The sequence below is a fragment of the Capricornis sumatraensis genome, chromosome 13 (assembly GCF_032405125.1).
Source record: "Capricornis sumatraensis isolate serow.1 chromosome 13, serow.2, whole genome shotgun sequence".
NCBI lineage: Eukaryota > Metazoa > Chordata > Mammalia > Artiodactyla > Bovidae > Capricornis > Capricornis sumatraensis.
Window position 1 is genome coordinate 57,273,675 of NC_091081.1, and position 21,723 is coordinate 57,295,397.

A 21,723-nucleotide genomic window follows, 5' to 3' on the forward strand; every position below is an offset into this window, starting at 1 on the left:
GAGCCTGGAGGGCTATGGTCCATAGGGTTGCACAGAATCGGACACAACTGAAGCGAGTTAGCACACACACATGTACAATTGGCAAGTTTGATTAGAATCCAGAGTGAATGTTTTCAGGAGAGAATTCAAAAGTGCATATAGGACTCAAAGCAAAGTGTTTAGACTAATCTTGACTACATTAAAAAAAAAATCACTAGGAAGGATATTTAAATATACTGCTTCCTTTGTCAAAACTCCAGAAGATTTTAATTCAATCAATGTGGAGCCTGGGCTTCATAACTTAAAAATTAAAATTAAAGAGCTACTTTGGGCAATTCGAAGTTTACCCAGTACCATTTACCAAAGATATTCAAATATGGTTTTGCGCATTTCTGAATTTCTAAAGACCTGGTGGTTCATTGTGGTCCATGGAAAGAACTCCACAAGACCCTGAATTAGATTTTTTCAAAAGGCAAAAAGAACAGTTGTCTACTGCTGCTGCTGCTAAGTCACGTCGGTCGTGTCCGACTCTGTGTGACCCCTTAGACGGCAGCTCACCAGGCTCCCCCTTCCGTGGGATTCTCCAGGCGAGAACACTGGAGTGAGTTGCCATTTCCTTCTCCAATGCGTGAAAGTGAAAAGTGAAAGGGAAGTTGCTCAGTCGTGTCCGACTCCTAGCGACCCCATGGATTGCAGCCCACCAGGCTCCTCCATTCATGGGATTTTCCAGGCAAGAGTACTGGAGTGGGTTGCCATTGCCTTCTCTGACAGTTGTCTACAGTGTACAGAAAATGAACTTTCATCTCATGACACTATTGTTATTACAGCTTTTTTTTACTGTCTTAACTATCCAATCATTAAAGAGCTGCGCTCTTTCCAAACATTTAATAGCCAGTCACAATGATGTAATTCATGCAGTTTCTCTTTGCCAGACTAGAAAAAGGAAAATCAGTCTGCTGTCTTCTGGTGGAACAGGTTTATTTAGCTAACAGAACAATGCAATCTACACTGAGTTTAACAACGGAAGAAACTGTTAAGAGAAAGACTGTTAAGAAGTACAAAATAATTTGTATTGTAAGTACATTTTAATATTTTCACCTTTGTAGTTTGTGGCAAAAGGTACGGGTATGACTCTAGGATTGTATTTGTTTGTGTTGCAATTTAAATAAGAAGTTTTAAGTAACTGTGTTCAGTTTATCCCTGACGACAACTCTAAAGCAAAGTGAAGGATTTAAATCACATTTTGCAAATAAGAAATTTGCATAGCAACAAATTAATATTTGGTCAATCTAAAAAACTGGGATCTGTAGCAAAATACTTAGCAGCACTGATTTTACCATGATTATAATTATAATTATCTCCCAAGTCACCTTTGTGCCTCAGTATGTTAAGACCTCACTATGTTAAGGGTGAGGAATGAAAATCAGTGTCTTCAATTCTTTTCCAATTCTTGATTTTGTGCCATTTAACTTCACTCCTACGGATGGTCTCTTTCGCCTGTTTTCTCTTTCTAGTTCTTTTGTTCCGTAAGATCTCCCCTGTCCTAAAACAAAAACTTTCCTTGATTTTATTACATTGTCTTTTCTTTTTACCATCGAACTCCAACTCTTCATTGCCTCAGTTTTCTCACTAGCCAAGCGTTTTTTTATTCTCTAGTTTTAGGGTTTTTTTTTTTTTCTGCACTGAAGTTGCCTCCTCAAAAGTCATTATTTCTTCTCCTCTGTCCTTCTCCCTGCTAAGTCTCCATAACAACAGTACACAGATATTGTGGAGTAATTTCTCATTTTGAATTCTTTCCCCTTGCTTTCATGATGACATTGAAATTCCTGTTTTTATCACTTTTCTCCTTATCTAAATTATTTGTTTATTTATCTTTCTTCTCTTTGGGCATTTCACCAAACACTGTGTGAAGATCTTTTCCTTAGGGACTCTAACCTGATTCATTTAAGATTTAAGAGTGTATTCTCCACCAAGAATTCCGCAGAAGCCACTAGTTCTCACCTCTGACTGAGTTTCAGTCCTAAGTTAGCAAGTACCTTCTTGCCCTTCCTCCAGCATCTACCTTACAGTCAAAATCATTTGCATGATTTTCTCACAACAATTCCACTGCAGTTTTCTCCTAGATTCCCAACTTTACTTAATGCCATCACCATTTTCTCTTTCATGCAACCATTGTTTGGAAGTGTGAGTGAAACAATGTGTGTAAGTATTGAGCTCAATAACTATAACTAAGGGAACTCTCAAGATATCCCTTTTTTTTTTCTGGGAATTTTGACATTTTTTATTCTCGGAACTTTTAGCTCTTATGCCATTTATCATACTTATCCTATCTTATAAATTCAGGGAATTATCAATTCCTTGAGAGCAAATCTTGTTCGTCATATATTTCCCTTCTTTGTATCCTTTTAATGGTTTATCAGTACACATAAATAGAAGATCAATATTTTAAAATCATAGTTTCTAGTACTATTTCTAGATTTTAGTAAAAGTTGTATTAAGAAATTTAAAGTGTACCTGTGTTTCTAGCATTCTTTATTCAGTCAAGCTAAAATCAAATGTTGGTTTCTCAGTAATTTTTGGAGTTTCAGAGTACTCCCCTCTACAATTTGTAGATAACATAAGATAGTTTAAGATATATTTGCACCTTAATATCAAGAAACTTGTTCAGAGTTACATAGTTAAGTCATGATTATACAAGATTGAAAATGAACCTTCTTACCCTTGAGGCTTCCCAGGTGGCTCAGTGGTAAAGAATTCACCTGCCAGTACAGGAGATACAGGAGACTTGGGTTCGATCCCTGGGTCGAGAAGAGGAAATGGCAACCCACTCCAGTACTTTTGCCTGGAGAATCTCACTGACAGAGGCAACCCTGGCAGGCTACAGTCCATGGGGTCACAAAGAGTCAGACATGACTGACAGTCTTAAGGACAGCTACAGCAACAACAAAAGACAGCTGCTACTGCTGCTAAGTCGCTTCAGTCGTGTCCAACTCTGTGTGACCCCAGAGATGGCAGCCCATCAGGCTCCCCTGTCCCTGGGATTCTCCAGGCAGGAACACTGGAGTGGGTTGCCATTTCCTTCTCCAATGCATGGAAGTGAAAAGTGAAAGTGGAGTCTCTAGATGTCGCTTATTTTTCCAGCAAGTTTGAATGGTAAAAGAACCAAAAATAAGGTGTAAACTGAAATGTAGCTGACTCTGACTCCTGAGGTTCATCATAGGAAAGTGTCCCGGTGCATTTTTGCTTTGTAACATTTTAGGCTTAATCTAAATCTGTGGCTTTAGAGAATGAAAATAAGGGGGAAAGTGCTAATGGTGTTATTTAATAACTGTTTATGTTCACTTTTCTTCTTTACCTTCTCTACTGAATGAACACCTGTTGGAGGTCACTGACCTTGGGCTAACTTTCAAACTTCATATGAGAATTGTTTTCATAGTATTTAACATGCTTCCCCATCCTTGAATTCATTTCCATTTTAAAAGTTAGATGTGTTAATTTTTAGTTGATTTCCAAAAGGCAAACAAACAAACAAATCTATACCTTATGTAGGGTCTTTATTATCAAAAGCAAATTTTTATACTGGTTTTTTTCTTTCATTAAAGTGATTTTTAAAAAAATAACAAATTTCATAAAATACTTTCCTAATTTCAACTAAGAAAATATGCAACTTGAGAGTCGCAAGGTAAGTTTTCTTTGGTACAAAATGAGGGCTGCAGCCCAGTAGAAAGAGCCTCAGATAGCTCTGAGAGATAGCTCCAAAGAGGCAGTGGGGGAAGTCAACATAAAAGATTTTGGTGAAGCGGGTTGTTGTTATTCAGTCGCTCAGTCAAGTCCAATTCTTTGCTACCCCATGTACTGCAGCATGCCAGGCTTTCCTGTTCTTCTACATCTCTCTGAGTTTTCTTAAACTTATGTCTGAGTTTGAGTTGGTGATACCATCCACCATCTCATCCTTTGTTGCCCCCTTCTCCTGTCTTTCCCAGCATCAGGGTCTTTCCCAATGAGTCTGCGCTTTGCATCAGATGGCCAAGGTATTGGAGCTTCAGCTTCAGCAACAGTCCTTCCAATGAATATTTAGGGCTGATTTCCTTTGGGATTGACTGGTTTGATTTCCTTGCTGTCCAAGGGATTCTTCAAGAGTCTTCGCCAGCATCACTGTTTGATAGCATCAATTTTTGAGCACTCAGCCTTCTTTATGGTCCAGCTCTCATATCCATACACGACATAGATTTGACTTATGGACCTTTGTTAGCAAAGTGATGTCTCTGCTTTTGAATATGCTAAGTTTATCACAGCTTTTCTTCCAAGCAGTATGACTACTGGAAAAAACATAGCTTTGACTATGTAGGCCTTTGTCAGCAATGTAATGTCTCTGCTTTTTAATATGCTGTCTAGGTTTGTCATAGCTTTTCTTCTAAATGTCCTTTAGTCTCATGGCTGCAGTCACCATCTGCAGTGATTTTGGAGCCCAAGAAAATAAAATCTCTCACTGTTTCCACTTTTTTCCCCATTTGCCATGAAGTGATGGGGCCAGATGTCATGATCCTAGTTTTTTGAATGTTGAGTTTAAGCCAGCTTTTTCACTCTCCTCTTTCACCTTCATGAATGGAAGGAGAAGTTCAGTGCTATTAAGCACTCATTTTACAAAAGATTTTCTGTTAGTCATAAGGAGCTCATCTAAATATGAAGAGATGCAGGGATTAGAATCCTGAAATCAGTTTCTGAAAATAGCTAGGTATCTAAAGACCTGCTCCACCAGATTCTCTGGAGCACGGAGTGCCTCACTCCGCCCTGAACTCCCTCAGGGGGTGTTAAAGGTCAACAGCTGCAGCAGCACAGGGTTCACCCTCCCACAGAGTCAGATGGCACATGCCCTTGTCGTTCAGTCGCCGGCAATGCTCTTGGCAAGTGCCAGTTTGTGAAAGTGTAAGTGTTGGTTGCTCAGTCTTTGTGATTCCTGTGGACTGTAGCCCATCAGGCTCCTCTGTCCATGAAATTCTCCAGGCCAGAATGCTGGAGTGGGCTGCTATTTCCTTCTCCAGGGGAATCTTCCCAATCCAGGGATCAAACCTGGGTCTCCCACATTGCAGGCAGATTCTTTATTGTCTGAGCCACCAGGGACTCTATTTTGTAGTTGATATAAGTAATCTGTGTACCTAATTAATTACTTAAGTAAACTGTGTGTTCAAGCTCTATCATCCAGGATACTTATCATTGGACTTGATGGGGAAAGAGGTCAGTGAAAAGCATTCTCTTTAATTTATATCACAGTTTAATTTCAGTCACAGTATGAAGTCCATTACACTGAAGAGCTTTGTCAGCATGGTGATAACAATTATATACACAATCTTTAGTCAATGACTTCCAGATTACCCTAAAACATTTGTTTGCTATATAGATTAAAGCAGGTAACTTGCTAGTTAATAGTTTGGAGATTATATTTTTATATGTTAAATATATTCAGAGGAGAGTGAAAAAGTTGGCTTAAAGCTCAACGTTCAGAAAACTAAGATCATGGCATCCAGTCCCATCAGTTGAGTTCAGTTCAGTTCAGTCGCTCAGTCGTGTCCGACGCTTTGCAACCCCATGAATTGCAGCACTCCAGGCCTCCCTGTCCATCACCAACTCCCGGAGTTCACTGAAATTCATGTCCATCGAGTCGATGATGCCATCCAGCTATCTCATCCTCTGTCATCCCCTTCTCCTCCTGCCCCCAATTCCTCACTTCATGGGAAATAGATGGGGAAACAGGGGAAACAGTGGAAACAGTGGCTGACCTTATTTTTCTGGGCTCCAAAATCACTGCAGATGGTGATGGCAACCATGAAATTAAAAGACGCTTACTCCTTGGAAGGAAAGTTATGACCAACCTAGAGAGCATATTAAAAAGCAGAGACATTACTTTGTCAACAAAGGTCTATCTAGTCAAGGCTATGGTTTTTCCAGTGGTCATGTACAGATGTGAGAGTTGGACTATAAAGAAAGCTGAGTGCTGAAGAATTGATGCTTTTGAACTGTGGTGTTGGAGAAGACTCTTGAGAGTCCCTTGGACTGTAACGAGATCCAACCAGTCCATCTTAAAGGAAATCAGTCCTAGGTGTTCATTGGAAGGACTGATGTTGAAGCTGAAACTCCAATACTTTAGTCATCTGATGCAAAGAGCTAACTCACTGGAAAATACCCTGATGCTGGGAAAGATTGAGGGCAGGAGGAGAAGGGGACGACAGAGGATAAGATGGTTGGATGGTATCACCGACTTAATTGACATGGATTTGGGTGGACTTGGGAGTTGGTGGTGGACAGGGAGGCCTGGCATGCTGCGGTTCATGGGGTAGCAAAGAGTCGGACACGACTGAGCGACTGAACTGAATTGAACTGAAATATCTTCACTATTTTCTCATGATCAGAAACCCTGTTTCCTGGAAATGAGGTAGTTCATGATTTCAGAGTTTAGGGATACTTTTAAATAAATAAGGCTTCCTTTGTGGCTCAGAAGGTAAAGAATCTGCCTACAATGCAGGAGACCAAGGTTTGATCCCTGAGTTGGGAAAATCCTCTGGAGAAGGGAATGGCAACCTACTCCAGTATTCTTGCTTGTAGAATTCCTTGGAAAGAGGAGCCTGGTAGGCTACAGTCCATGGGATTGCAAAGAATTGGACAGGACTGAGTGACTAAAATAAATGAATCATTTAAATAAATGATCTCCAAACATGTATCTAGTTAAGAAAGGAAAATGTGCAAAGATAATTGGCCCCCTTGGTTTCGTTTTTACTTTAACTCAATTTGGGGTTAAACCAACTGGGATTAATGTATTTGAATTTAAAATCTGTAATCAATGGTATTTTAAAATTCTGGTATTATGAAAAGCTAGCACACTGTGCTCCCTTAACAATCACTGGGAGAGACGGGGTATCTGGATTTTTGTATATTTTAATGAAATTGTAAAGGTCACATTTTAAAAAATTTTATAACAGGTCCTTCTCATTTTGTTGGTGGCTGTGTCACTTGCATTAGGCCTGGTGGCTGGACTCAGACGACAAGAAGAGCAAGGTACACCCCTCAGCATTTCCGCAGAATGTTTTTTTCCTTCTTTCTCCTCACCTTCACTATTAGAACTTGGACTTGCCCCCCTCTCTCCTGCATGTAGCTCTTCTCCTGCTAGGCTCCTCTTTCTCCCATACCCCATTTTTGTGTGGTTAGCGCTATCCATTGCCACTTCTGGACTTTCCCCTTTGACCTCATCTCCCTTCTTATTTGAGGTTCATATCATTCCAGTTTTTCCCCACTAACTTTTCATCACCTTTCTAGAGGACTTTGGTAACTGGATCAAAGGTTCCTTCTCTCCCTACTCCTACTCTATCATTAATACCAGATGATAAACTCGGCCTTGAAAGTCTTAGTTGCTTCACTCCCAGGACCTCTAGCCACCACATTTGTACTTGACATCACGTTAATATTACCCTATCCTTGAAATCTAGTTATTTCTTGGTTAAGCAGTGCCACTTTCTTGAAATAGAGTGCACAGTAAGAGCTTCACAATTATTATTACTATTTTTGTCATAAGAAGCAAAGAAAAAATAGATTCATGGCTCAAAACATCAAAACACCTCACATGTCTTTTGCCATATCCTATTAGTACGTAAGAGTAAATAAACCATTTATAAGTGACTCTATAAATGCACTTTATGTGTATTTACTAATTTTGCTATGTGTTGTTTAGACACTTTTACTTAGGGAAAGTATTGAAAGGTTGTTGCTGACACACGAAAAGATGCTGGGATTCTTGGCCTCTGGAGGAGAAGAATTCAATCAGGGCCAGAGATGAGGCTTGATCACTCAGAGCTTTGTGTAATAAAGTTTTATTAAAGTATAAAGGAGATAGAGAAAGCTTCTGACATAGACATCAGAAGGGGGCAGAAAGAGTACCCCCTTGTTAGTGTCAGCAATGGAATTATACACTCTAATTAGTTATTCAGTTCAGTTCAGTTCAGTTCAGTTCATTAGCTCAGTCGCGTCCGACTCTTTGTGACCCCATGAATCGCAGTACTCCAGGCCTCCCTGTCCATCACCAACTCCCAGAGTTCATTCAGACTCACGTCCATCGAGTCAGTGGTGCCATCCAGCCATCTCATCCTCTGTCGTCCCCTTCTCCTCCTGCCCCCAATCCCTCCCAGCATCACAGTCTTTTCCAATGAGTCAACTCTTTGAATCCAAAGAATGTCTGGAGGTTGTTAAGACCTCACTAGACCTACTCCCATAATTTACATTTTAAGATAATAGGATTCGCCAGAAAGTTTTTTCCAGTGACTGTCCTCAAGCAGGATACATTATTGTTATGTAATCCTAAGGAATGTAGAGAGGAAAGAAGTTTGTCCCTTATTCCTCCTTGAGCACTCCAGACCCCTCTCTCCTTGGGGACCCCTAGACTTTTTATCAACCTGCTTAGAAAATGACTCTCTCAGTATGAGGTCAAATGTTAGAGAATTTATTCTCCTTTTTCATTTGGTTGATCAGCTTCTAATGTGATTCCGGTGGAGAAAGTCTTATTGCTTCTTCATTGGGAGATCCTTGGTGATGTTAACTGGCAATTTTTCAACATGTTTTCAGTTAATTTACAGACACACAACTCCCCCAGTGTCACATGGGAATACAGTGGAACTGAGAGGTGGGCATTGACTAGAAAATGCCCATCTTTTCTGGTCATTTTGCTGCTGTGTTTCTGAGCTGCAGTACCAGTCCTAGATCTAGCAAATGTTGGCAGGCCATTTTGGTGGTATTAATCTGATGTTAGTGCATACAAGTGGATATCAATTCTTGGTTATTTCCTCCCACAAATCACATAACTTAATTGCAAAAGGCAATAGTAATCTCTGAACAAAATCTCCAATTAATCCAGCTCTTTCCATCCCTTCCTTATGTTAGTACAGCTATTGACAGGCTCCCCAGAGTCATTGTTCCTCATTCTCTTCCTTTCATCTTGGTCCCTCAGGGCTTATTTGTCATCCTTCCCCTCACCCTCTTGCCCAGGGGATTGGCATTTAACACTGATCCCTCTTTGCCAGCTTCCTTAACATAGTCACCCCCTCATTCTTCCACCACAAGTCTTGTTTTATAATCCCCAACTCTTGATCATTTTCACCATTCTCTGCTCTAATCGACCTGCTTTTCATAGGCAGTATTTTTTTTCAAGTGCGAGTTTTTAAACTAGTTTTTTCTAGTTTGAATGACAATTTTATCATTTTTTTGTGCACATCCTTTTTTTACTTGTTTTCAACAAATGAGCACTGACTCTGTACTCAGTGCTATTCTAATCACTGGGGATATAGTGATACAAGAAACAGACAAAAATCCTTCAAAGAGTTTACATTCTAGCGTGGAATACAGACAGGAAAAAATATGCAATATATATTATATATATTATGATAGAGAAAGTGCTAAGGAATAAATAAAACTGAAAAGGGGAACATGAAATATAGAATCAGGAAAGGTAAGAAGTATATAATAACTTTTGAGTAAAGAGCTAAAGGAAGTGGGGAAGAAACAAGGATATTTTGGCAAAGAACGTTTTAGGCATGAGAAAATAGCAAGTGCTATTCTTGCCTGGCATGTTCTGTTTAAAGAATAACAGGAGATCAGTGAGCTAGAACTAAAAGGACCAGAGGGAGGGTAGTCATAAAATGAGATCAACCAGAGTCAGATCATAGAGGGGATGGTAGGTCAAAATATGGGCTTCAGCTTTCATTGAGTGTGATGGGGATTGATTGGAGGTTTTGAGTGAAAAGAATGACATGGCGGTGTTTGCGTTTCTTTTTTTTTTCTTTTTAGTTTTAAAAGGTTTGTAGTTTTTCTTTTATTATTTTCGTTTCACATATGATATTATACATGTTTCAATGCCATTCTCTCAAATCATCCCACCCTCTCTGTCTCCCACAGAGTCCAAAAGACTCTTCTATACATCTGTGTCTCTTTTGCTGTTTTGCATACAGGGTTATTGTTACCATCTTTCTAAATACCACATATATGCATTAGTATACTGTATTGGTGTTTTTCTTTCTGGCTTACTTCACTCTGTATAATAGGCTCCAGTTTCATCCACCTCACTAAAACTGATTCAAATGTATTCTTTTTAATGGCTGAGTAATACTCCATTGTGTATATGTACCACAGCTTTCTTATCCATTCATCTGCTGATGGACATCTAGGTTGCTTCCATGTCCTGGCTATTGTAAACAGTGCTGTGATGAACATTGGGGTACACGTGTCTCTTTCAATTCTGGTTTCCTTGGTGTGTATGTCCAGCAGTGGGATTTCTGGGTCATAAGGCAGTTCTATTTCCAGCTTTTTAAGGAATCTCCACACTGTTCTCCATAGTGGCTGTACTAGTTTGCATTCCCACCAACAGTGTAAGAGGGTTTCCTTTTCTCCACACCCTCTCCAGTATCTATTGCTTGTAGACTTTTGGATCGCAGCCATTCTGACTGGCGTGAAATGGTACGTCATTGTGATTTTGATTTGCATTTCTCTGATAATGAGTGATGTTGAGCATCTTTTCATGTGTTTATTAGCCATCTGTATGTCTTCTTTGGAGAAATGGCTGTTTAGTTCTTTGGCCCATTTTTTGATTGGGTCGTTTATTTTTCTGAAATTGAGCTGCAGGAATTGCTTGTATATTTTTGAGATTAGTTCTTTGTCAGTTGCTTCATTTGCTATTATTTTCTCCCATTCTGAAGGCTGTCTTTTCACCTTGCTCATAGTCTCCTTTGTTGTGCAGAAGCTTTTGATTTTAATTAGGTCCCATTTGTTTATTTTTGCTTTTATTTCCAATATTCTGGGAGGTGAGTCATAGAGGATCCTGCTGTGATGTATGTCAGAGAGTGTTTTGCCTATGTTCTCCTCTAGGAGTTTTATAGTTTCTGGTCTTATGTTTAGATCTTTAATCCATTTTGAGTTTATTTTTGTGTATGGTGTTAGAAAGTGTTCTAGTTTCATTCTTTTACAAATGGTTGACCAGTTTTCCCAGCACCACTTGTTAAAGAGATTGTCTTTTCTCCATTGTATATTCTTGCCTCCTTTGTCAAAGATAAGGTGCCCATAGGTGCGTGGATTTATCTCTGGGCTTTGTATTTTGTTCCATTGATCTATATTTCTGTCTTTGTGCCAGTATCATACTGTCTTTAGGGTTTTCTATGTAGAGGATCATGTCACCAGCAAAGAGTGAGAGTTTTACTTCTTCTTTTCCAATCTGGATTCCTTTTATTTCTTTTTCTGCTCTGATTGCTGTGGCCAAAACTTTCAAAACTATGTTGAATAGTAATGGTGAGAGTAGGCACCCTTGTATTGTTCCTGACTTTCGGGGAAATGCTTTCAATTTTTCACCATTGAGGATAATGTTTGCTGTGGGTTTGTCATATATAGATTTTATTATGTTGAGGTATGTTCCTTCTATTCCTGCTTTCTGGAGAGTTTTTATCATAAATGGATGTTGAATTTTGTCAAGGCTTTCTCTACATCTATTGAGATAATCATATGGCTTTTATTTTTCAATTTGTTAATGTGTTGTATTACATTGATTGATTTGCAGATATTGAAGAATCCTTGCATCCTGGGATAAAGCCCACTTGGTCATGGTGTATGATCTTTTTAATGTGTTGTTGGATTCTTATTGCTAGAATTTTGTTAAGGATTTTTGCATCTATGTTCATCAGTGATATTGGCCTGTAGGTTTTTGTGTGTGTGTGTGGCATCTTTGTCAGGCTTTGGTATTAGGGTGATGGTGGCCTCATAGAATGAATTTGGAAGTTTACCTTCCTCTGCAATTTTCTGGAAGAGTTTGAGTAGGATAGGTTTTAGCTCTTCTCTAAATTTTTGGTAGAATTCAGCTGTGAAGCCATCTGGACCTGGGCTTTAGTTTGCTGGAAGATTTCTGATTACAGTTTCAATTTCTGTGCTTGTGCTGGGTCTGTTAAGATTTTCTATTTCTTCCTGATTCAGTTTTGGAAAGTTGTACTTTTCTAACAATTTGTCCATTTCTTCCAAGTTGTCCATTTTACTGGCTGATAGTAATATCAGTTGATAATTGTTGATAGTAGTCTCTTATGATTGTTTGTATTTCTGTGTTGTCTGTTGTGATCTCTCCATTTTCATTTCTAATTTTAGTGATTTTATTTTTCTCCTTTTGTTTCTTGATGAGTCTGGTTAATGGTTTATCAATTTTATTTATCCTCTGAAAGAACCAGCTTTTGGCTTTGTTGATTTTTGCTATGGCCTCTTTTGTTTCTTTTGCATTTATTTCTGCCCTAATTTTTAAGATTTCTTTCCTTCTACTAACCCTGGGGTTCTTCATTTCTTCCTTTTCTAGTTGCTTTAGGTGTAGAGTTAGGTTATTTATTTGACTCTTTTCTTGTTTCTTGAGGTGTGCCTGTATTGCTATGAACCTTCCCCTTAGCACTGCTTTTACAGTGTCCCACAGGTTTTGGGTTGTTGTGTTTTCATTTTCATTCGTTTCTATGCATATTTTGATTTCCTTTTCGATTTCTTCTGTGATTTGTTGGTTATTCAGCAGCGTGTTGTTCAGCCTCCAAATATTGGAATTTTTAATAGTTTTTCTTCTGTAACTGACATCTGCTCTTATTGCATTGTGGTCAGAAAAGATGCTTGGACTGATTTCAATTTTTTTGAATTTACAAAGGATAGATTTATGGCCCAAGATGTGATCTATTGCGCAGAAGGTTCCATGTGCACTTGAGAAAAAGGTGAAATTCATTGTTTTGGGGTGAAATGTCCTATCAATATCAATTAGGTCTAACTGCTCTATTGTATCATTTAAAGTTTGTGTTTCCTTGTTAATTTTCTGGTTAGTTGATCTATCCATAGGTGTGAGTGGGGTATTAAATTCTCCCGCTATTATTGTGTTATTGTTGATTTCCCCTTTCTTACTTGTTAGCATTTGTCTTACATATTGTGGTGCTCCTATGTTGGGTGCACATATATTTATAATTCTTGCATCTTCTTCTTGGATTGATCCTTTGATCATTATGTAGTGTCCTTCTTTGTCTCTTTCGCAGCCTTTGTTTTAAAGTCTATTTTATCAGATATGAGTATTGCTACTCCTGCTTTCTTTTGGTCTCTATTGGCGTGGAATATCTTTTTCCAGCCCTTCACTTTCAGTCTGTATGTGTCCCTTGTTTTGAAGTGGGTCTCCTGTAGACAACATATATAGAGGTCTTGTTTTTGTATCCATTCAGCCAGTCTTTGTCTTTTGGTTGGGGCATTCAACCCATTTATGTTCAAGGTAATTATTGATAAGTATGATCCCGTTATCATTTACTTTATTGTTTTGGGTTTGAGTTTATATACACTTTTTGTGTTTCCTGTCTAGAGAAGATCCTTTAGAATTTGTTGGAGAGCTGGTTTGGTGGTGCTGAATTCTCTCAGCTTTTGCTTGTCTGTAAAGCTTTTGATTTCTCCTTCATATTTGAATGAGACCCTTGCTGGGTACAGTAATCTGGACTGTAGGTTATTTTCTTTCATCACTTTCAGTATGTCCTGACATTCCCTCCTGGTCTGAAGAGATTCTATTGAAAGATCAGCTGTTATCCTTATGGGAATCCCCTTGTGTGTTATTTGTCATTTTTCCCTTGTTGCTTTTCATATTTGTTCTTTGTGTTTGATCTTTGTTAATGTGATTAATATGTGTCTTGGGGTGTTTCGCCTTGGGTTTATCCTGTTTGGGACTCTCTGGGTTTCTTGGACTTGGGTGATTATTTCCTTCCCCACTTTAGGGAAGTTATCAACTATTATCTCCTCAAATATTTTCTCATGGTCTTTCTTTTTGTCTTCTTCTTCTGGGACTCCTATGATTTGAATGTTGAGGCATTTAACATTGTCCCAGAGGTCTCTGAGATTGTCCTCATTTCTTTTAATTCATTTTTCTTTTTTCCTCTCTGATTCATTTATTTCTACCATTCTATCTTCTACCTCACTAATCCTATCTTCTGCCTCTGTTATTCTACTGTTGGTTCCCTCCAGTGTTTTTGACCTCATTTATTGCATTATTAATTATATATTGACTCTCTTTTATTTCTTCTAGGTCCTTGTTAAACCTTTCTTGCATTTTCTCAATCCTTGTCTCCAGGCTGTTTATCTGTGATTATATTTTGTTTTCAAGATTTTGGATCATTTTCACTATTATCATTATTCGGAATTCTTTATCAGGTAGATTCCCTATCTCTTCCTCTTTTGTTTGATTTGGTGGGCATTTATCCTGTCCCTTTACCTGCTGGGTATTCCTCTGTCTCTTCATCTTGTTTATATTGCTATTTTTGGGGTGGCCTTTCTGTGGCAGTTTGTGGAGTTCTCTTTATTGTGGAGTTTCCTCACTGTGGGTGGGGTTCTATGGGTGGCTTGTCAAGATTTCCTTTTCTAACACAAGGTTTGAAAAGCTTGTGTTATGGTGGGTGGAGCTGGGTTTCTTCTCTCTGGAATGCAATGAAGTATCCAGTAATGAGTTATGAGTTGTCAGTGGGTTTGGAGTGACTTTGGGCATCCTGTATATTGAAGCTCAGGGCTATGTTCCTGTGTTGCTGGAGAATTTGTGTGGTATGTCTTGCTCTGGAACTTGTTGGCCCTTGGGTGGTGCTTGGTTTCAGTGTAGGTATGGAGGCGTTTGATGAACTCCTGTAGATTAATGTTCCCTAGAGTCAGGAGTTCTCTGTTGTTCTCAGGATTTGGACTTAAGCCTCCTGCTTCTGGTTTTCAGTCTTATTTTTACAGTAGTCTCAAGACTTCTCCATCTATACAGCACCGATGATAAAACATCTAGGTTAAAGATGAAAAGTTTCTCCACAGTGAGGGACACCCAGAGAAGTACACAGAGTTACATGGAGAAGAGAAGAGGGAGGAGGGAGATAGAGGTGACCAGGATGAGATGAGGTGGAATCAAAAGAGGAGAGAGAAAGCTAGTCAGTAATCACTTCCCTATGTGCTCTCCACAGTCTGGATCCCTCAGTGATGTTCACGGAGTTACACAGAGAAGAGAAGAGGAAGGAAGGAGACCGAGGTGGCCAGGAAGATAAAAGGGGGGAATCAAAAGGAGAGAGACAGATCCAGCCAGTGACCAGTTCCCTAAGTGTTCTCCACAGTCAGGAACACACAGAGATTCACAGAGTTGGATAGAGAAGAGAAGAGGGAGGGAGGAGATAGAGGCGACCTGGTGGAGAAAAAGGAGAGTCCAAAGGGGGATAGAGCAATCAGGCCAGTGATCTCGCTCCCAAGTAAAAATGGGTAATGAAGATTGGGTTCTTAAAGGTACAAAATTGATAACAAATACTATAAAGCAAAGATTAAAAATCTAGAGTAGAGGTTGGATTTTCAAAAATACAATATTAAAGAAAAAAGAAAATAAAGTCACAAGAATTATAAAATACACATATATATGAAGTTTGCTTTAAAAAATAGAGTCTCTTTTTTTTTTTGCAAAGTAATAATAGGTTATAAAAATGAAAATTAAAGGAGTAATAGAGGACTTAAAATAAAAAAATAAAGAAAAATTAAAGAATGATAGTAAAAATAGTAAAAATACATCTAGGACTTTCTCTGGCATTGTTGTGGGCAGTGTGGGGTCAGTTCATTTTCGGATAGTTCCTTGATCCAGCTTATATTTCTCAAGATCTATAGGCCCCTTCCTGTGTAGTTGGTACTAACTACAGGGTTTTAATCTATTGCACCTGCCACTTCCAAGGAGGTTCCCTCTGTTTTAGCTTCTTCTGTTTGCTGGTCTCTTCAGTGTCTAATTCCCACCCTGACACAGGGGGCGTTGGTGGACACTTTTTTAGGCTTACTCGTTCAGTCGTGCTGTGGAGGGAGGGACGCTGCAAACAATAACACTGGCGCTTGCTCACAGTGTCTTGGCCACACTGGGTTTGCCCCTGCTCACGGCGTGTGTGCTTTCCCTGTCTACACTGCTTAGGCTCTAGGTTGCCCTGCCAGGAACTATCTGAGACCGGCCCTGGGTTGCGTGCACTTCCCAGGTCTAAGCTGCTCAGGTTCAGGTACTCGGGTTGTCCTCAGAGGTGCAGATTCGGTTGGGCCTGCGTTTTGTGCCCTTCCCAGGTCCGAGCAGCTCAGGTGGCCAGGTGTTTGGCGAGCGCGGTCACTGTGACTTATCGCCTCCCCCATCCCTGCCGCTTGGTTTTGTGGGTGTACAACTAGTGCACCTTCTCAGGCGGATGTTGACCGTCCATAATCCCAAGAAGTTTTGGTTAGCAACTAAGCCTGCTTGCAGTTTGGTAGATAATGACTCTCTGGGGCTGCGATTGCCCCCTTCCAGCTCTGGCTGCCCTCGCCTGCCTGTCACCAGGCAGGGGGATGGGCTGGGCTATGTCTGCTCAGTCCTTTGTTCTGTGAGCGGGCCTGGCGGTGTCTTAGGTTAGGGCTTTTTGCGTGTTAGCTATCCCACAGTCTGGTTTGCTATCCCAAGTTAGTTTCCTCAGATTGCCCTCGGGGCATTCAGGCCCGGTCCTTTCTCTAAGCAATGCAGCCTGCGCCTCCCTTGCCCAGCCCCCACTTGCTAGGGGCAAATGCAGGCATCTGCGCTGCTTCTCCGCTGGGGGAGTTACCCTTGGGCACATAATCTGTGGGTTTTAGTTATTTATTTATTTTTCCTCCCAGTTATGTTACCCTCTGGTTCCAAGGCTCGCCACAGACTCAGCAGTGAGAGTATTTCCTAGTGTTTGGAAACTTCTCTCTTTTTTGAGTCCCTTCCTGGGATGGAGCTCCATCCCTACCTCTTTTGTCTCTCTTTTCATCTTTTATATATTTTCCTACCTCCTTTTGAAGACAATGGGCTGCTTTTCTGGGTGCCTGATGTCCTCTGCAGGCATTCAGAAGTTGTTTTGTGGAATTTACTCAGCGTTCAAATGTTCTTTTGATGAATTTGTGGGGGAGAAAGTGGTCTCCCTGTCCTATTCCTCCGCCATCTTAGGACCGCCCCCTGTTTGCTTTTCTATGTGATCACTCAGGCTGCTGAATAAATGCCCGAGTGATACTAGAAGCAGAGAGACAAGTTAGAAACTTATTGCAATGATATAGAAGAGCCATATGTCTTGGACCAGGGTAGTAGCATTGTAACTGGGAAGAAGTATTTGGATCTGGAGATCTTTTGATGTAGTAGATAGACTGTATCAACAGGTTGAATATGGAGTAAGAAATAGAATAGTCAAGAATGACCTCAGGGTTTCAACATGAACTCCTGATATGGAATTTCCATAATTGAGATTAGATAAGACTGTAGAAGGAGTTGGTTTGGGAGGAATAATCAGGAACTCAGTTTTGGATATGTGAAATTTGAAGTATCTATTAGATGTCCAAGTAGAAAAGTCAAAAAGTAGTTGGATATATAAGGCTGGCATTCAAGGAAGTTCTGACTACACATAAAACACGGTGAATACCAGCATCATATGTAGGATTTAAAGCAATGTGACCAGGGTATGCTAGCCTTAAAAGATTGGAAGATGAAGGAAGAAGACTAGGAAAGAGTGGACAGGAATGTGGGAGGGAAGCCAGGTGATTGCTGTGTCCTGAAAGCCAAGTGCAGAAAATGTTTCAAAGGAGCAGAATGAATGTGAAAATGTAAAGACATTTTATGTAAATGGTATATTAACCTTTCCCCTTACTTTCTCACTAAACTTTGTTGCTATCTAATTGCTATGCATGCACCTATTCTTATGCACCTATCTACTTATTGCATGTATCCAACATGTCATTTGACCTATGCCCTCTCCCAGTGTTGCTTTTCTTATATCATTCTGACTTAAGATCCTTTATATATTTCTCCTGCTCTTTCTCTGGGAGCTTCCCAGATCTCTCAAACCCTGTTGATACCTTGGTATGAGTTTCGCTGTGAAAATTTGGTGAACAATTTTGATGTAATAATGTTTGCTCTTCAATTCTGGGAAATTTTATTATGATTTCTTTAACAATATCATTTTTATTTTCTTTGTTTTCACTTTTCAGTACTACCTCCCTGTTTCAGGGTCAGCTAAGTAGTAGACTCAATTACATCTGCAAAGCCCCTTTACCATGTAAGGCAATATATTCATAGACTCAAGGATTAGGGGAGGAAACCTTCCTGAGAGCCATAATTCTGCCTACCACACCCCTCCACTGAATTTTTCATTACTGCTCTCACACTTTTTATTTCCAAGAGCACCCTGAACATGATTTGCCTTTTTAAAATTAGTTTACTTCTTATTTCATGAATGTGATATCTTTTCTGAGCATCTCAATCAATTGCGTGTGTGTGTGTGTCTAACTCTTCTACTTCTTGCATTATTTCCTCTTCAAAAGTTTTCCCTTTTTCTCTTGTTTGTCCTGATCCTTCATGTTGGATGCTATCCTGCTATACTCAAAAGTCTGGTGACCATCTGTTCCATTGAAGAGTAAGACTTGTTCATCCTTTTTTCTCATTATGGCTGTCCTCCATGTCTGCTGCCTCTGTGATGAAAGCAACTCCTCCCACTTTCTTCCAAATTATGAGCCTTCTATTCTGAAGTGGAAAGTGAGGTCCAGACTTTCAACCAGTTTCACTACATTTAGCCTCTGTTTGTCCCTCCTACCCTCTCCTAATGGCCCCTGGTGTCTTTGAGTCTGGGACTTATCTGGAGTCCTGGGGAAAAACCAATTATTATGTATTACTCATTATTTATCACTTTGTACTCATGAGTCAGGTAATGCAAGAAAACTCATCTATTTTTCTGTCCTAATCTGTGCTGGGTACTTCTTGTGCTTCCACCATCAAACTTTGAGACACTGGATAACTGCTGAGCACTGATTGCCTAATCCCTTCTCCCTACAGGCAGCTGCAGAAAAAAATGCTTTGATGCTTCACATAAAGGACTAGAGGGCTGCCGCTGTGATGCGGGATGCAAAGGCCGAGGCGACTGCTGCTGGGACTTTGAAGACACCTGTGTGCAATCAAGTACGAACTCTGAGAACAAGTTTATTAGCATGTTGGTTGTGTGATCATTAATGCATGTGCAAATGTTTGCCAGACACTTGAGTGTTAATAGTTTGCTTGGACTGACATAACAAAGTCCCACATACTGAGTGGCTTAAGCCACAGAAGTTCTGGAAACTAGAAGTCCAAGTTCTAAGTGTTGGCAGGGTTGGTTCATTCCAAAATTGTGAGGGAGAATCCATTCCCTGCCTCTTTTCTAGGTTTTGGTAGGTTGCTGGCCATCCTTGGTGTTCCTTGTCTTGTAGCAGCAAAACTCAACAATCTGCCCTTGTCTTCAGATGACCTTCTCCCTGTTTCTTCACAGTCTTCCTTCTGCATGTGTTCATGTCCAAATTTCCTCTTGTTACAAGAATACCAGTCACACTGGGTTGGGACCCATGCTAATGACCTCATTTTAATTTGTCTGCAAAGAATCTTTTCTAAATAAGGTCACATTCGTAGTAATAGGGGAAGAGAGTTAAGACTTCAGCATTTTTGGGAAGGGACACAATTCAGCCCATAATACCTTGTATTCAGGATCTAGTATTAGCCTGTCCTCTTTTTTGGTATTCTAAAGATAGAATTCACACTTTGTTTAGTTGAGGTTGAGGAATAACAGTTTCCAGCAGATAAAATAGTGTCAAATTATACACATTTCAAAGGCAAGTTTTCCTATGGCTTGTCATCTTATTTAATTTCATTTTTAGTGATTCTTGGAGAGCATGACTCCTATAGAAAGCTGGTGATTCTTGGTGATTCTGATGCCAGTGCTCCATAGAACACACCTTGAGAAACATTGTTCTTTTTTTTAAATTTATTTATTTTAATTGGGAGAAACATTGTTCTTGAGGTGGAAGAGACAGCTTAGTTTGCAATATCTAATTTTCTAGGAAGTCAAGGAAAGTGGTGGTGGCGTGTCTAGTGGTTTAATGATAATGAAGATTAGAAGAGTAGAGCTCCTTACATTATTCTGAAAAGGGCTTGAGGTAGAGGAAATAACCCAGTATGGATAAGCTCTGTATTCCCTTTGATTCATTATTAAAAATCTTTTCTTTCTAAGTACATAATATATAATGAAGAATGAAGAACACTGCATGACTGAAACATACAGCTGTCACCTAGCCAATGCATTTGTCTGATCATAGGGCTGACATTAATGCCAATCACCATTTCCTGGCAGGTGGCCCTTTAGGAAACAATCTCCTCTAGATTTACTGAAACTGATCTCGCATTAAGTGCTTATCTTGGAAAAATACCAGAGGCACATTGGGGAGCTGATCTACCATTCTTTACTGTCAGCTGGAATGTACCCTGGCTGCCTGTGTGCTTACAGACCTGACCATGTTCCTGTTACTCCTGTTGTCACTGCCTCTTCTTTGATGTCGGTCCTTAGATCAGGCTGGGCAGGCTGCTTTTGGGTGGAAATGGTCACTCAAGGCTGGTAGTTCTTTTATCCTTGGGTGGGAATAGGACAGGTGTTCAGTTTCTCCAAACGCAGAGGTGTACCTGATAGGTAGACCAGAAACACAGCTTATAAAGCTACACTCCTCTCTGCCACCCATGCCAAAAGAGGAAAAGTGGTGGATTGCCCCTTATTTGTGTTATGTATTTTCATTTGTGGATGCAGATAAACTAAGCATTTGACTGTATGATAATACAAGAAGAAATGCATGAAGTTTATATTTTTGGTATTGGATGCTTAAAAGAAGTTGTATGCTCAAAACTGAAATGTGTAATTCTTCAGCTCAAATATGGACGTGCAATAAATTTCGCTGTGGGGAGACCAGATTGGAATCCAGCCTTTGCTCTTGTTCAGATGACTGTTTTCAGAGGAAAGACTGCTGTGCTGACTATAAGAGTGTTTGCCAAGGTAAGCAGGTGTTGCCCCTTTGCCTCCATGAGTTCAGTGACCCTAGAGCTGGCCTAGGCTGCAAATATTAAAACCAGTTAAAGAATTTTTAGCCACTCTGTGTGGAAGAAAAGACACAATGTGTTTACTGTGAGAAGAAATGTGTTTTGTGTATGATAGAGAAAATGAGCTCATAGCGTAGATATTATAGAAGAAAAAACTCAACGTTCCATGTTGTCTGTAGAGCAAGATCTTTTTCAGTCCAATGACTATCGTAGACATCCTTGTAGTTTGAGACATGGGATGGCAGATCCTAAAGTTAAAACATCGCAAACAAGATTCTCTGGCCCAAATAGCAGTTGGTTAAACCAATAGGACTGTTGAAACAACTATGTCCTGAGTGGTTGGTTTAATGGCTGATTTAGGACTGGCGAGAAGTCATGCCGAGCCAAGATGAGAATCCAGGTTTATCAATGCCTGATTTCACTTGCTTTGCTACTTTAGGGGTGCAGATTAAAAAAAAATCACCAATCTCTCTAAATATCTGATGAGACTTAAGAAAAATGCACACATACATTTAGCAACAAAATTGCTTCAAGTTTTGCTGAAGCAGTTGCTGTCAACCCTTTTCTCATAATCAACATGTGTAATATCTTTAGACAAAAAAGAGATTAAATTGAATTTTGATTTTTTTAAATAGGAAGAAAATGTTATAGTAGAAACATTATTATCCCTTAGTAGAAAATAGGTTTTGCATTAATGGACAAATCAGTTTTTATGCAAAATATAATTGAATATCAGCTAAGAAAGGCAATCAGAAAGGAAAGTAAAAGCTCCAAATGGTAAGTCTGTTTTTAAATAATAATTGGTACTTAACAGTGAATATTGTGTCATTAAAAAT

The 21,723-nt window shown here is 39.6% G+C and overlaps 1 protein-coding gene across 1 annotated transcript in view; it reads left to right on the top strand.

Moving 5' to 3' along the window:
* The first annotated feature begins 940 nt into the window (after nt 1-940).
* ENPP3 (ectonucleotide pyrophosphatase/phosphodiesterase 3) overlaps nt 941-21,723 on the top strand; it is an 81,795-nt gene continuing 61,012 nt past the window's right edge. Inside the window, exons 1-4 of the mRNA XM_068984992.1 lie at nt 941-1,053; nt 6,954-7,029; nt 18,833-18,955; nt 20,718-20,843. Of these exons, the coding sequence (XP_068841093.1) occupies nt 976-1,053; nt 6,954-7,029; nt 18,833-18,955; nt 20,718-20,843 (403 nt within the window). The 5' untranslated portion in view covers nt 941-975. The remainder of the gene's footprint in view (nt 1,054-6,953; nt 7,030-18,832; nt 18,956-20,717; nt 20,844-21,723) is intronic.